The sequence below is a fragment of the Sapajus apella genome, unplaced genomic scaffold (assembly GCF_009761245.1).
Source record: "Sapajus apella isolate SASKATOON/1434 unplaced genomic scaffold, GSC_monkey_1.0 scaffold6, whole genome shotgun sequence".
Taxonomy (NCBI): domain Eukaryota; kingdom Metazoa; phylum Chordata; class Mammalia; order Primates; family Cebidae; genus Sapajus; species Sapajus apella.
Window position 1 is genome coordinate 5,397,551 of NW_022436946.1, and position 14,749 is coordinate 5,412,299.

At 37.3% G+C, this 14,749-nt stretch overlaps 1 protein-coding gene across 14 annotated transcripts in view; it reads right to left on the reverse strand.

Moving 5' to 3' along the window:
• The window catches only part of UTRN (utrophin), a 536,298-nt gene that overhangs the window by 15,439 nt on the left and 506,110 nt on the right, over positions 1-14,749 (reverse strand). For 13 of the 14 annotated variants that reach the window (XM_032274352.1, XM_032274350.1, XM_032274358.1 and 10 more), the window contains 5 exons: positions 11,189-11,227; positions 10,898-10,963; positions 9,726-9,791; positions 2,609-2,767; positions 2,005-2,245 (listed from right to left, as the gene is read on the reverse strand). In XM_032274352.1, coding sequence (XP_032130243.1) covers positions 2,005-2,245; positions 2,609-2,767; positions 9,726-9,791; positions 10,898-10,963; positions 11,189-11,227 — 571 coding nt within the window. The remainder of the gene's footprint in view (positions 1-2,004; positions 2,246-2,608; positions 2,768-9,725; positions 9,792-10,897; positions 10,964-11,188; positions 11,228-14,749) is intronic. The other variant, XM_032274351.1, reaches the window with a different exon arrangement.

The window sequence follows — 14,749 nt, forward strand, 5'->3', positions numbered from 1 at the left end:
TTCGAAAATGCACTCACACAAATCTTTGAAACAGTGATGGATATGCTGACAAGTGCATGGTTGAATTAGAAAGTGTGAGCCACCATATAGGGGATGCAGATGTTACAATTCGTTCATGCAGATTTTTCCATTAAATCTATATTAGTTGAAGCCAGGTAGTTCTGCCAGTTTTTACTATCAGAGTTGAATTTTCCATCTCCTTCTGGCATTCATCATGCTGAATTGTTTAGAAGAGATAAGCGCTCTGCGGTCTTGGATATAGAGAGCCATTTGGATATCAGCTATTTCTAAAAGCATTACTGCGAGATTCTCAAGGCACATGAGCCATTAGGCAGCAATGTCTAAAGGGATGGAGGGAGTAGGGGAAGGCAAGGGTGAACAGAAAAGCCTTTTGCTCTCCTGTGAGCATCAACAAGCCATAGCAAATAAAGATTTTGAGCACAGCTTCCTTCTAGAGTGATTCCATCTATGTTAACACTAACACTTCATATTCTAAACAAGAGATTGCAAGAGAAAATCCATCCCTTACACAGCACCGTTCGGGAACTTCAAGGTCACAGAATGAAAAAGGGAACTTTTTCAATGCATGTGGCTGGCACTAAGTAAGACTCAAACATTCCAGAGGGCTTCAAGAAAGCCAGCTCTTGGGTCACTCTTGGTAAACTCTTACTTTCCAAATATGTGGGACTGGGAAGCCCCGAAGTAAGTCTTCCACTGAACGGTCTCACCCAAATTCTAAAACACTGAGAGACCTAGAGAAAAGTGTATGGTCAAATTATAAAGAGTGATCTATGAGTAGGTAAGGCCAAAATAACTGTTTTGAATTATTCTGACAAGTTAAAAAGACTGAGAGCAACTGTGAAAAGATATTTTTCTAAAATTTGAGGGGATCACTGGAGAGAAAGTTGTTCCTGCTGTGAGTCAATACATCATTTCTGTAGAAAGGCACTCCTATTATACCGCCTAGGGGCTCCACACAGCACAGGCTAGAGAAAAAGACAAAGGATGACATGCATGTTGATGTCAGGGATTCTTCAACAGAGAGGAGCTCTGGGCCCCTGTGCTGGGACTCTATGCTCTAGCACCTGCTGCAAAGGTCTCTCCATCACTAGTTCTGAGACATCACACCTATTCCTAACTGTTATGTGCATCAAGTACTTAATTCCCTATAGTGTGCTGTCTCTTTATATATGAAAGTATTTTGCTATGGTCTCTAACAAGATGGCAGGCATCAGAAAAAGGCAGAAACTGTATTGATGCTTCTTTTATATTCCAAAGTATAGTTTCAAAACTGAATGCAATAATCATTGATGAGTTATAGAATCAGTTTGGTAGGTCCTGACCAGCATCAAGAAAGAAAAATAGAAAAAAGAAAGAGAGGGAGGAAGAAAAGGAAAAGAATAGAAAATAAGAGCTGGCATTTCTCTATAAAGGCAGGTATTATTTTGTATTATCCATACATGTATGTATTCATCATGATGTAAATTATATTTCTTATCATCCAGAAAGCTTGCAAGCAACTCCCATAAAACATGGTCCAGTGTCAGGAAATAATAGTAGCAAATTAATAACCTCTTTTATTCAATTTCTTAAAAATAGAAAGTAATGATTCTTGGAGTCAGCATTCTTGCCTCACTGGAAGAAAGCTTTAGAATGCCCATTTCAGGTCTCTTGCGCTTCCTTAATATCCACAGATGCTTCCCATGTGTAAATCAGGAAGATATATGTCATAGGATATTTTCCCTCAAACGGTTCAGAACTGAGGTTCAGTTCAGTGTTAAAGAAGATTGGGAAATTCCACTGTAAGCTGGGCAAACACAGTTTTTGTGCCAGTGAGGATTTACATGCTTACATGTAAAAGGAAATTTCTAAGCCAGTCTAAACTAACTACGGAGGTAAGACATTGAAAGTGGACTTCTCTGCCTTTCCTGACACCTGGACCAAGTCCCAGGGCAGTGGACAGGTGGCCTGGGGAGGTGTGACACTGAATTCTACACACCCTACCTGCTCCAGCAGCTGTCGGAGGCGGTGGAGCTGAGACTCCAGCTGTTTATTGTGATCTTCTAAAATCTGCATCCTAGCCTCCAGCCGACCTTTGTGCTGTCTGAGGAGTTTTGCTTCTGCTATAAGCTCTGAATCCTCAGATGTGTGATGGGGAGATACAATCGACTCTGGCGGTGAACCGACAGGGAGGCCCCTTCGGAGGTGCTGGTCCTTCAGCTGCTCATATTCCACCTGCAGATTTCTAATAGAGAAAGGGGCAAAAAACAGAATGACTACCATGTATATTATCGTCTCTCCAAAATTGTCTGTGCACTTCCAATTTAGCTCATGCTAGTTCTTCTTATATGAACATGTGTATTAACAGTAAGATGAGCCTTCATGAATAAAATCATAGTTTTCAGCAAGTGTCCCAGTAGACATCATCACTGAACTCTCAAATGCTGCTGTATCTGCAACCAGCATTCCAGTTTGTTAATATCCTCTACAATTTTCACTCCATCATGATTTCTTAGACAGTAGTCTTGAAAAGAGAATGAATGGCGGCTACAGTGAAATTCATATGAAAGAAAGGATGACATATTTCCTTCTCCCAGGCCTAGCACACCTTTGTTCTTCCTCCAGGTCAGCAATGATCCTTTCCAGTTCTCCACGTTCTTCCCTCTCTACCGACTTCAGGATCTGAGCTGGGCTCTGTGGCTGGCTCACTGGGGACTCTCCTCCAAGTGTTTGGCAATACTGCTGGATGAGGGCATGCTCGTCTTCCCTAGCAAGACAAAGGAAACAGACCCAGAGGCTCACACCTGGATGGTGATGTTTTTAGACACAAAGGAAGTAGAAATGACGATGGACGGGAGAGTGGCAAGGCCAAGTTTGTCTTAGAGCTCAGTGTCTCCATGACCTCCCTTTTAACACTCTAGGAGAAGTTCATCTAGCAGAGCATGTATATTATATGAGCCAACATTTCAGGCTTTACCTTCATCTAACAGCTCTCTCTCAGAAACTTCAGAGGGGATATCCTACTCAGCAGAAAAAAAAAATTAAGGAATGACATTTAATGTAAAAGATACTGTAGACAAATCAATTACTGCATGTCTAAAGACTTGATTAAAAGACTACTGAATATGAATAATCTGACTTCACTGACTTTAGAATTTGGTTGAAAGTAATACTGAAAGGCTTTGTAACCCGTACGATGGGATTTATGATCCTTATGTTCTTTTATTTAAACAGTTCAGCACAAATTATAATTACAGATATTTATAACGTCTCTACAGATATTTTACCTTATATTATTAGCAGGTCATTTTTAGGGTTGATCATTCTGCATTAGAACAAGAAACTACATTTAATGCACGTGGGTTCTCCCACTAATTTAACTACTTGTCTAATGAACTAGACAGAGTAGTAATGTGGTTGAATTAGTAACTGATATAAGTGAACATCTAACAGAGTTGATATATTTATGACAAGAAAATGCTTTCTGGCAGACTTGGAATTTCTTCTCTTCTTCTAACAAGAGAGATTCAGTGAGATCTTGTAAATGTGCAAATACCAGATCTCCTGGCTAATGCTAGCAGGGCAGTCTGTTAGCAGATGGCACCTGGTCTGCTTGATGGCTTTTGGTAAACAAGTGCTGGAATTGATGGCTTTACAGGATAAGGCAGCAGGAAATCCTGTCAGTTATGAAGCTATTGGAGTATTAAATGAAGCTACCTCATGACTGAAGCAGCTCCTTCCTGTATAAGCGATGGGTGCTGCAAACATTCCTTAAAGACCTCTTCTGTTACAGTGGAGTCAGAGTGCATCCTCTTGCAGCCAGAAAAAACCTGGTGTGTGGCACTGGGAGTCCTGGGCCTCTCTCAGCTTCACCAGAGCCTTGAGATTACCTGTGCCCTTGAGCTGATGAGTAACACCTGATGCTGGGGAAGAGCTCTGGTACTTGTAATTCTGATTTGAAAATTCATCTCCGTGTTACTGCAGTTTACTCTAACAAAGAAGGGACTTGAAATTGTATCAGAGAGTTGGTGAATTCCTAGAAAAGGTTTGTCCTGAGCATTGAAATCAGAGAGACAGATGAAGCAAATGAGAAAACTGAATGCTTTGGCATTCTGCTTGTCAAACAGCCAGAGCAAAAGACGTGCCACCTGTTGATTTATTTTGCTTTCTTCATCAATAAACCTCCTCTCTCTCTCTCTAGAAATATATAGATATAGATACATATATGTGTGTATGTGCATACATATATATTTAAATAAAGGTCATACATTTTGGTTAAGACCACAATATAGTAATAAATATGTAACCTGACCTTCCCGCTTTTATTAAATAAATTTTAAAAGAGGGTGGGGTGGGACCCTTACAACACAGTTAGAAACTGGAAATAAGAAACGCAGATAGGTTAAGGAGTGAAGTAAGCTGCGCCACCATCCTTTGATTCCCTTTCCTGAGAAAATGCAGCATCACTGGGAAATAAAGGAAGAAGCCTCTAGAAGAACGCCATGCTTGTTCCTGGGTTTAGAAGGATGAGAAGAAGAGAGTATGGATGGTACTACACCACTGCAGAGAGCAGCATTTGAAAGCAATCCAAAAGCTCCCCAGTTGCCCATGTGGCTAAATCAGACAGAAATCTGGCAGTGCGATACATGTGTGTGTATGTGCATATTTTCCTTTAGGAAGTAAATGGCCAACACCCTAAACCTAGCTGTGTCATCAGGGCAGAAGCAAGCAGTGAGACTAACGGCTCAACACCACTGGGACACCAATGAGCTATAGTGAGTAACTTAATGCAAAGTCAGTGATGCCTGGAGGCACCTTACCAAGTTCATGTGAAGAGGGAGGTCATAAAAGACAACAAAATAACAGCTCTAACATATGGACAGGACAAATGGACAAAGTGTAAAGATATAATAGGTAGAAAACAGCAAAATAAGAGTTCGGTAGAACATCTTGTAAATATTTCTCATTTATCAGAATGAAAAAGATCTGAGTATAGAAACAAAAAAGACAGAGTATCCAAAAATAATAAGAAAAGAAGCACATTCATATGTATCCATGGAAAATGTCTGTATTTTAAAGATAAAGTATCACAAGCAAGCTGCCAGAAATCAAAATAAAACAGTAAATCAGGTTCAGAGGTGGAAAAAGGTTTAGCCTCTTATTTTCCATAATATTAAATGTCCAAAGACAATGGCACAATATGTAGAGTCCTCACCTACTGATTTATATGACCAGCCAGGTCAACCATGTGTACAGGCAAAGCACTTTGCCCACACAGCAAATGAAAGAAAGAATGAGCATGGATAATGCAAAATACAACTAAAACAGATGGTAATCTCAGGTGTTACAATAAATAAGAGGTAACCTGATTCTCATATTAGTTAAAAAACAATTGGTTGTCCAGGCACAGTGGCTCACATCGGTAATCCCAGCACTTTGGGAGGCGGAGGTTGGCAGATCACTTGAGGTCAGGAGTTTGAGACAAGCCTGGCCAACATTGTGAAACCCCACCTCTACTAAAAATACAAACACTAACTGGGTGTGGTGCCAGGCACCTATAATCCCAGTTACTCAGGAGGCTGAGGCAGGAGAATCGCTTGAACTCGGGAGGCTGAGGTTGCAGTGATTTGAGATGGTACCACTGCACATCAGCCTGGGTGTCTGAGTGAGACTCTGTCTCAACAACAAAAAACAAAACAAAACAAACAAACAAAAAATTAGTTATATGATACCTATCAATAACATACCTAAAAGAAAATAAAAATGAAAAGAAAACATTTAAAATAAGAACTAATATAAGGACAACAAGAATTAAAAGAAAACTTGGGTCCCCTAAGCCACCTGGGCTGATCTTGTGGTCATGACTTGACAACAGATCCTGGCTTGGTGTTTCTCCAAGATCACAAGCCACCATTGTGCCCTCAGAACATTTATGACAGCACCTGTCCTCATGAATTAACTTTAGTGCTTAATATTAATACCAAGTAAATTTTTGTTTTAAAGATTTGGAGACTGACTATCCATAGTGAAACCAGCCAAAATTAGATTTGAGACATTTTGGTTGTCAAGATTCATATAGATTCATTTATCTGGGGAAGTTGATAGAGTTTAACATTATTGTAATTGTCATTCCCACTATCATTACATTCTTTCATTATGGTATCTGGAAGAGTTAAGGCAATTTTCACACAAAAAAGAATTTAGCAATCATTTACAGAAAACATACAATTTTGGTCTTAAGTGTTTTGCACAGATTATTAGGTCTAAAAGTTAAATATAAAAATAGATACATTCTGGTTCTTAATTACATATAGTAAAAACCAAGAATAAACTGTTTAAGTGCAGATAGAACATGAAGTACCAGATCAGGGACATTAAACATCAATCGCATGTCTTGTGCTAAAATAGAAAATGTTGCAAAAATAATAGGTTGCACCAAGGAAATACCATTAGATAGAATATAATTATACTACAGTTAAGTCACACATAGTAAATAGTATCTAGGTTACAAAATTAGTATATGTCAGATGATAAAAAAACTGTGATTCATTCAATGAGCTTTTGAAAGTAGATAAGACATAAATAAAAATAATTATTGTTTTCTTTTAAAGATTTTTCTGTTCTAGGCTTCTGATCTGCAAACTGCAATGCTTGTATAAACCACAGCCAGCCTCCCCGTTCGATCTTTCCAGTGTCACCCAAGGGCAGATGGCAAATGGAGCGAGACATCCTGATAGTCATGGCCCAAGGAATTGTCGTCCTTGAGTTCCAGCTTCTGAGATTCCCCAGAACTGTCATGAGTCTTATCCTGTCCTGAGACGTCGTTGCTCAATTTTTCCTTCAAAGATATGTAGCATTCTTAAAATCAATTTCCTTTAAAATTTTTCACAGTAAATTGAATGTACTCATATATCTAATTGCAATAGACTCATAGATCTAAATGTACTCATATATTTAATGGGTACAATCACGGACACGTCATTTATCTTTCTGGATGTCAGGATCCTTGTTTATAAAATAGGTCTCATAATAATGCCCATCCTAGGGGTTGATGGGAGATTATTTGTTTCCTTGCATCATCTAGCACCTTGAGGTCATCTGCATTCCCCATTTTCAAAGTCAACATCGCAGCATCTGCAGAGCTCTCTCTGACCTCTGCCTCCATTGCTACATCTCCTTCCCTGATTCTGGCTCTCCTCCCTCCCTCTTATGAGGACCCTTGGGATTACACTCGGGCCACCTGGATTTTCCAGGATCATCTCCCTATTTCAAGGTCTTTCATTTAAAGCCTGCGGCAAGATCCCTTTTGCCATGTAAAGTAATATATTCATAGGCTTCAGGGATTACGATGTGGACATCTTTGGGGGTCCATCATTCTGTCTACCACAGATGTCCTCATCATGTTCTTCTGGTAGGACTACTTAGCTATTTCCTTTTTAGTTTATAAGATTCATGGATACAGCATCTACATCTGTAGACCTACTGCAGTATTGGGTGCACGGCGGCAGTGAGTTGGTAAATGTTTAACAGGTTCTCCAAAAGTAAAAGCCCTTGATTTGTAGCATTTGCAACTTCTATGATTTAAATACTTTAATCATGGCCAAATTCAAGTTTATAACTTCACTGAATGTGGAACTGGGAAGAAATACACGTTTGCACAACACCTGAGAGACAATAAATCAGGGTGTTCAATCTTTTGGCTTCCACTGACCACACTGGAAGAAGACGAATTGTCTTGGGCCACACTTTAAATACACTAACAATAATGATAACTAATAAGCTAAAAAAAATTGCAAAAAAATCTTATAATGTTTTCAAAAAGTTTATGAATTTGTGTTGGCCTGCATTCAAAGCTGCCCTGGGCCACACGCGGTCTGTGGGTTGCAGGGGGTACAAGCTTATAATAAATAATCCCAAGGGCATAGATATTAATGAAATGAAGTAAAATCATTAGGGTGTGATGAGTTTTGAGAATTAATTTTATTTTTGTTTTAATCGAATTTATTTAATTGTAACTGTGTATACATGAATATAAATTATTTTGAATAAGGGCTCTGTTTAACAAACAGCTTGCAAACATCTGAAAATGTAACAACAGCTCTCACAATTGGGTCCAGCACACCATTACACGGTAAGTATATATTAATAACAACTACCTGTCAGTTGAGTGAATGAGTTAATGTATCTAATGACAGTATATTAAAATCTATCTGGCTGTCAATCTTCTGATTTTTTTCTTTTCTTTTCAGAAAATATTTAAAATCTTTTTTCTGAAACGTGCTAAATCTGAAAATAGTTTTTATTTTGATTTGAAGATACAATATACTAAATTTGAGCATTAACTTTTACTGTGTTCACAGGGCATGACAAAACGTTTTAAAGAAGTAAGATTTTGTTCCGGATTATTATCTTTTATTTCCTTTAATGCTTTGGCTATGGTCAGCCTTGAGGAAATTTGTTGATTTAGGGGAGAGTCAAGCTACTGAACTACTTTACATAAAATGTACACTAATAGGTTAAATATAAAACAAACATTATAAATGCACTATTATTTTGATTTGGGAATTGTTCCACACTCAGAGTACATAAATGATCATGTATAAATCTCTACTGCATTACAGTCCAGTATTGAGATGCAACCTTTGAAATTTGAAGTTGAAAACCTCCTGATAACTTTTATTTATATCCATAACAATAAATAAAACAATTTTTAGAAAATACAGCAAGAGAACGTTCTATATTAGAGTACTTAAAGCATTTTAACCTGGCACTGTCCATAGGTTTTTTTTTTTTTTTTTTTTTAGTGAAATCACCCAACTACTACGTTTGACAACTTTTCTGTCTACTTTATAGCTTCCCACCAGGTCAAAACCACAAGAAAACTTCATAAGTCACATAAACTAGACAACATTAAGTCTTTTAGATATTAAAAATGTGAATTCCAGGGCACAAAAAAGAAGGAAAAGTTTCAAAAGTAAGATGACATACAATAGTGGGATAATCAGGATAAAATATTTGCTGAGAAAGTTTCACAACCAAGTTGAATATACACGAATGGGCAAATCAGAAATAAAATAATTGGCTAGAAAGCTTTTCAGTATATAATACAATTTTTAATGTTCTAAAGTCAGGGGTGCTTTTCTTAGTTTCCAACAAAATAACATAAGTAACAGTTTTCAATGAAGGGAAGGAGTATACGTCTAAGCATGTGTGGGTCAGAGTTGCTGAATGCAGATATTATGGAAAAAATGTTATCTAGTGGAAGGAAGAGGATTTCACAGAAGGGGCACATATTCTGTCAAACTACCTTTGTTAAATTAATAAGAAATATGAGACAAATGGAATGAATATATATATATACACACACCTGGTATGAACATATATATATATATTCATATACCTGAATGAATATATATATATTCATATACCTGAATGAATACATATATATATCTGGTATTTTAAATAAAACAATCTGATTTCCTGAGGTAGATAAGTTGAAAATGCAAGACTTTTTCATTAACTTATATGAAACAAAGTAAATAAACATACTGAGTTTATACTATCACGGCTTGAAAGCATAAAACCTATGCAGACATTTTTGGAACCACACTTAATAATTTTGAGTGGGATCAAGATTCAGAGCCATAGTCAGTGAAAACTGTTTCTGACAACCACGGTACAAGAAACAGCCTTCCCGGGCAGCACTAATTTCATGATCTACTTACACACTGCCTGTGGTAGAGCTGCTATCCGTGAGAAAAGACCCGTTAGTCCTTTCCATCTGGGCCAGTCTGCAAAATAAAAATAAGGAGATTAGACAAGGTGACCATATAGGACACGGTCAATTGGATGTACATCCTTAATTATTTTTAAATTGTCAAAATTCTGACAAAACATAAAAAAATCCAAATCTCCTAACAAAATTGTAACACTAAAACATCTCATGTTGAGTTACCTTTCCATCCCCACTGCCTTGATGCCCTTATCTTCTGTCATGTTGTAAAGTCTCCCAACTGACCCAATCTTCTAATTGTGCTCCCAGATCTAGGCTCTCCTTAACCCTCTAGTTGGTCTACATTGAAGTGAGAGTGACATGCTCACACAAATATAATGATACTCCTCTCATAATAAAAACTCTCCATGACTTCCCTTTAACTAAGGACATGAGCCAACTCCTTAGTGGCAGGGTTTTTCATTATCAGACCTCACCTGTCTCTTCACTCTCTCACCTATTTCCCTTTCCCCTACCTGCAGTTCGGTAAACAAACCACGCTCCTTCCCAGCACAATGGTTTTGAGTATATTCTTCCATCAGCCCAAGACTTTCCCCTAGAAATTCTAGTTGGCCTAGACCCAGTTCAAATGTTACAATTTTTATGATGCTTGAATTAACCTTTCTAGGCATAGCTAGTTACTAGAACCACAGACACCTAGTATATACTACTTTTCTGAAAATATGTGCACACCATTAAGATCAGCCTATACTTTACATTATTTAGAGACTCTAAAATAAACCCCTATCCTAAAGCGTTAGCATAAATTTAATTACCTATTATAATTCATATGTGCACCATCTCCTGAGAATATGTGCAATCCCACTTTCATTCACTGAAATTTGGTTACAGTATCTAAATCCTACTTGTACTGTGTTTGGATTCTCATTAGCTAGATAATCACATCCTGTTTAGGTTTACTTTTCATAGAATACACAGCAGGTGTTTGGTCAAATGCAAATTGCAACATGAAAATATGAGAGCCCAAATTCCAAATAGAATGGAATCATGACTCCTGCAAAACTGCATTCCTTAAATCAAGGTGTAGTCATGGTATGAGATTAATTAGAAATAGATATATTCTGGGTGTCACTGCAGTGGAGGGCTCTGATCGAAGTTTCTTACCGTGTGGCATATTGTTCTATTCTTGAATGGGTGTCATCATGAAACAGTTGAGGAGACTGTGAGGGGCTTTAAAGGAAAAAAACAAAGCAACAATTTTATGCCCAAATATTGATAGTTTCTACGATTAGAAATGTTAGGTTACTTGAGTAATGAATTTGCCATGCAAACAAACCATGAGGATTGTTACCCAGAACACAGAAGTATTATTTTAGACCAAGAGTTTAGTAAGACCCCCATGCTAATACCACTGATCAGAACACCTCTCCTGCACGTGGGGCTATGAATACTCACTCATAGTGCTCTGGCCACATACTGATGAGTGTGATAGGACTGCAAAGAGGGAGAGGGAAACAAAAGTCACGGAACAAACACTTTAGAGCAATTCAAGACAAAAGCAGCGGGGCTGGTGGGGAGATTCTCAGTTATCTTCGGCTTATATATGTGGTTGCCCTGAGAGCCACCATGGGGAAATCAAAAGTAACAGAAGCCGCAGTGTATTCTAGAGAACATGCTGTGTATTCAAGAGTCTGCAGGGGCCTTTTCACAGATATTACAGGATATTTGTTACACGACAGCAAACACGTCTTTAAACATTCTCACTGGGGAAAAAACCAGAATGCTCAAAAATAGCTCAAAATTATAGAATAATTGTGAAGACAACATTCTATAATATACCAAGGGGGGATGCAATCATTTTTTTGTTTTTCCTAGAGAAGAAACTTGGTTAGAAAGGTGAAGTTAAAAATGAAACACTACATTATATGTTGATGGCAGAGGTGCAATAAAATTAGATTTTTCTGTTCTTCATCCAATTTTAAATGTAAAAATTCAAGCCCCAGATGTACCCAAAGTACCTCAACTTCACAGGTCCATTGAACTAACATGCAACGTAGATGCTGCCTCCAGACTCCACCAAAAATGTCACAACAGAAATAAAACTGAAGGCAACTTCCTGAGATCATGATACATTTTCTTCAAGAAAAATGCATTTTAGACATTTAAACTATGAATTGATACAAGAAAACATGTTCTGCTTGACTCAGGGCCTTGTGTCTGGAGCCAGATCATTCAGTGTCACTCTTAACGCTGGGAACGTCGCATACTGCCCAGGAATTCCCAAGTCTCCATGTAATACTTTTGAAAACAGCTGATCCTAATTAAAAGCTGGTTCCAACCCTAACTTTCTGAAGAGGAAGGAGAGTAAATGTAGAAAATTTAAAGTACAAAGAAAATTAGCTCTCTATTTAATTAAATAAAGTCTGCAGAAGCTAATAGTGATTGAAACAAAAGTATCCCAAACCACCTTGATTCTCCTATTTCTATGAAACATACCAACTTAGGAAAAGAAAGTAGGTATGTAAAATGCCTACTTTTCTCTTCATCTCCTATAGTGAAGTGCAGGTTGATGTCTGCATAGCAAAGACTTTTGAATGTTATCTTACTGGGATAAAAAACTAAGACTCTTTATATCTATTTTTAGAACCAGGCATTTATCCACTCTGTCAGAATATCTATACTGTCAGGAAACTTAATTTACATATGGGCAAAATAGATACAATAACAATAAAACAACATAGTATTAGTCAATACTCTTTCCATATCAATGCTCTTCATTAACCCTGAAATAGGTTAAATGTCAGGTGAAATGACATATGCTATATACTTTCTAAAACAGTAACTGCTTAAGAGATTATTTCTAAAATTCAAGCGTAGCAAAACATTTGCCATGAACTTCAATAGAAGAAAAGTGTGTATTTTTTATCTTAATCAGCCTTGGAATAGCTCTGTCAAATTGCTTGACTGGTTCTTGCGAACTTAAACCGGTTAGCACAAAAGTGAGCCGTGACCTCAGATGAGAATAGCAAGGGTAGAGCGCTGAACTGAAGGGTTTCTCAAATTTTGTTAGATAATTGAAAAATTTCTAAGGAAAGAAATAAAGACAAAAAATCCAAACCTTGGGCTTCATTGACTTCACAGTATTCTGATTTGTATAAAAAAGATTAAATGATAAGCTTTTTCATTTAATTCTGAAAGGAGAAAATGAGAAACTGCATAGTTAGAACCTATCATTAAAAGGGCTTGGAAATAAGATCAACGTGTGTGTTAGCCCAAGCTTCATAATGCAGCCTACCGCTGTCCTCCAGCATGGTGCTGAACAGGTGATTCTGTCAATCACACACTAATATTCAAGAAATCGGACTCTACTAAATACACTTAAATATTATATGAAATGTAACCCAGGCCAGGCTCCGTGGCTTGTGTCCATAATCCTGGCACTTTGGGAAGCTGAGGTAAGAGTATCACTTAGTATTATATAAAATGTAACTCAGGCCAGGCTCAGTGGCTTATACCTATAATCCCAGCACCTTAGGAAGCTGAAGTGGGAGGATCGCTTGAGCCCAGGTGTCTGAGACCAGCATTGGTAACATGAGATGCCATCTCCACAAAAAATAAACACATTAGCTGTGCATGGTGTCATGTGCCTGCAGTCCCAGCTACAGGGGAGGCTGAAAATTTTATACAGAAGTTTAATCTGCAAACTGATATAAAAAAACTTGTTCTGCTTGACTCACAGGCTTGTGTCTGGAGCCTGTTCATTCAGTGTCATTCTTAACCCTGGGGGGACCCCTGCAACTTTGCATACTGCCTAGGAATTTCCAAGGAGGAACACTTGAGCCTGAGAGCTCAAGGCTGCAATGACATAGTGAGCTGTGATCATGACACTGTACTCCAGCCTGGGAAACAGAACTAGGCCCCGTCTCAAAAGAAAAATTAAATATATATATATTTATAATATATATAAATAATATAAGATTTATATATTTTATATATTTAAATATATATTATATATTTTAAAAAATATAATATATAATATATATACAAATAAAATATAATATATATTTATATATTATATATATAAATTAAATATATATATATTTGGGATATATGTATATGTGTATATATACATCTGGTATATATATATATATGTGTGTGTGTGTGTGTGTGTGTGTGTGTGTGTGTATCTGGGTTTCTTATATATATATAGTTAGAACCTATCATTAAAAGGGTGGCTGAACAGGTGAGTTTGAACAGGTGATCCCAGATATATATATATATATATATTTGAAGAACTTAGTGACCCTTTTAGTGCCTTAAATTGTCAATAGGCTCTTCCTTGTTCTTCATGTTCTGCCTTCTTCAATCCATTTGTCATAGAGTAGGGTAAGTGGGATTCCTGATGCTTTTACTTAAAGACCCCCAATGGCTCCCCATTGCTCTCAGAATAAACTCCAAACACCTTGGCATGGCTTAGAAGGCCCTTCATTATATGGTTCCAGCATCTCTCTCCACTACCATTTCTTGCCACTGTTGCTAGTTTTCCACCCCAGTTTCTGAAACTATCTTGCCTCCAGGCTTTTGAAAATGCTTCCTTTGACCAGAAACTCTCCCTCCTCACCTCCCACACCAAACACACAACAACTAGCCCTATTAATCTTTCAGGTGTCAACTTAGCTGCTACGCTTCCTCCCAGTCCAGTGATGATAAACTTACAATGTATTTGGCTCTTGCTATAGCAAAGGTTTAAAACAAAATCTTTAAATTTATTTACTCCCATTTAACCAATACCAGGGGGAGGTGCCTCTATTTTACCTTTTTTAATCTTTAGGGAAACCAACCTATCTCTTTAGCCAATAATAATTCTCACAATTCTTGAATTACTTTTGCTACTATTTTAGCTTGTTCTTCAAGTTTATTTTCAATGGAGTATTCTTTAATCAAACTCTACTCATTTATTGATTTATTTTCTGAAATATTTTACATAGTTACAAAATTAATTGAATAAACTTTAGC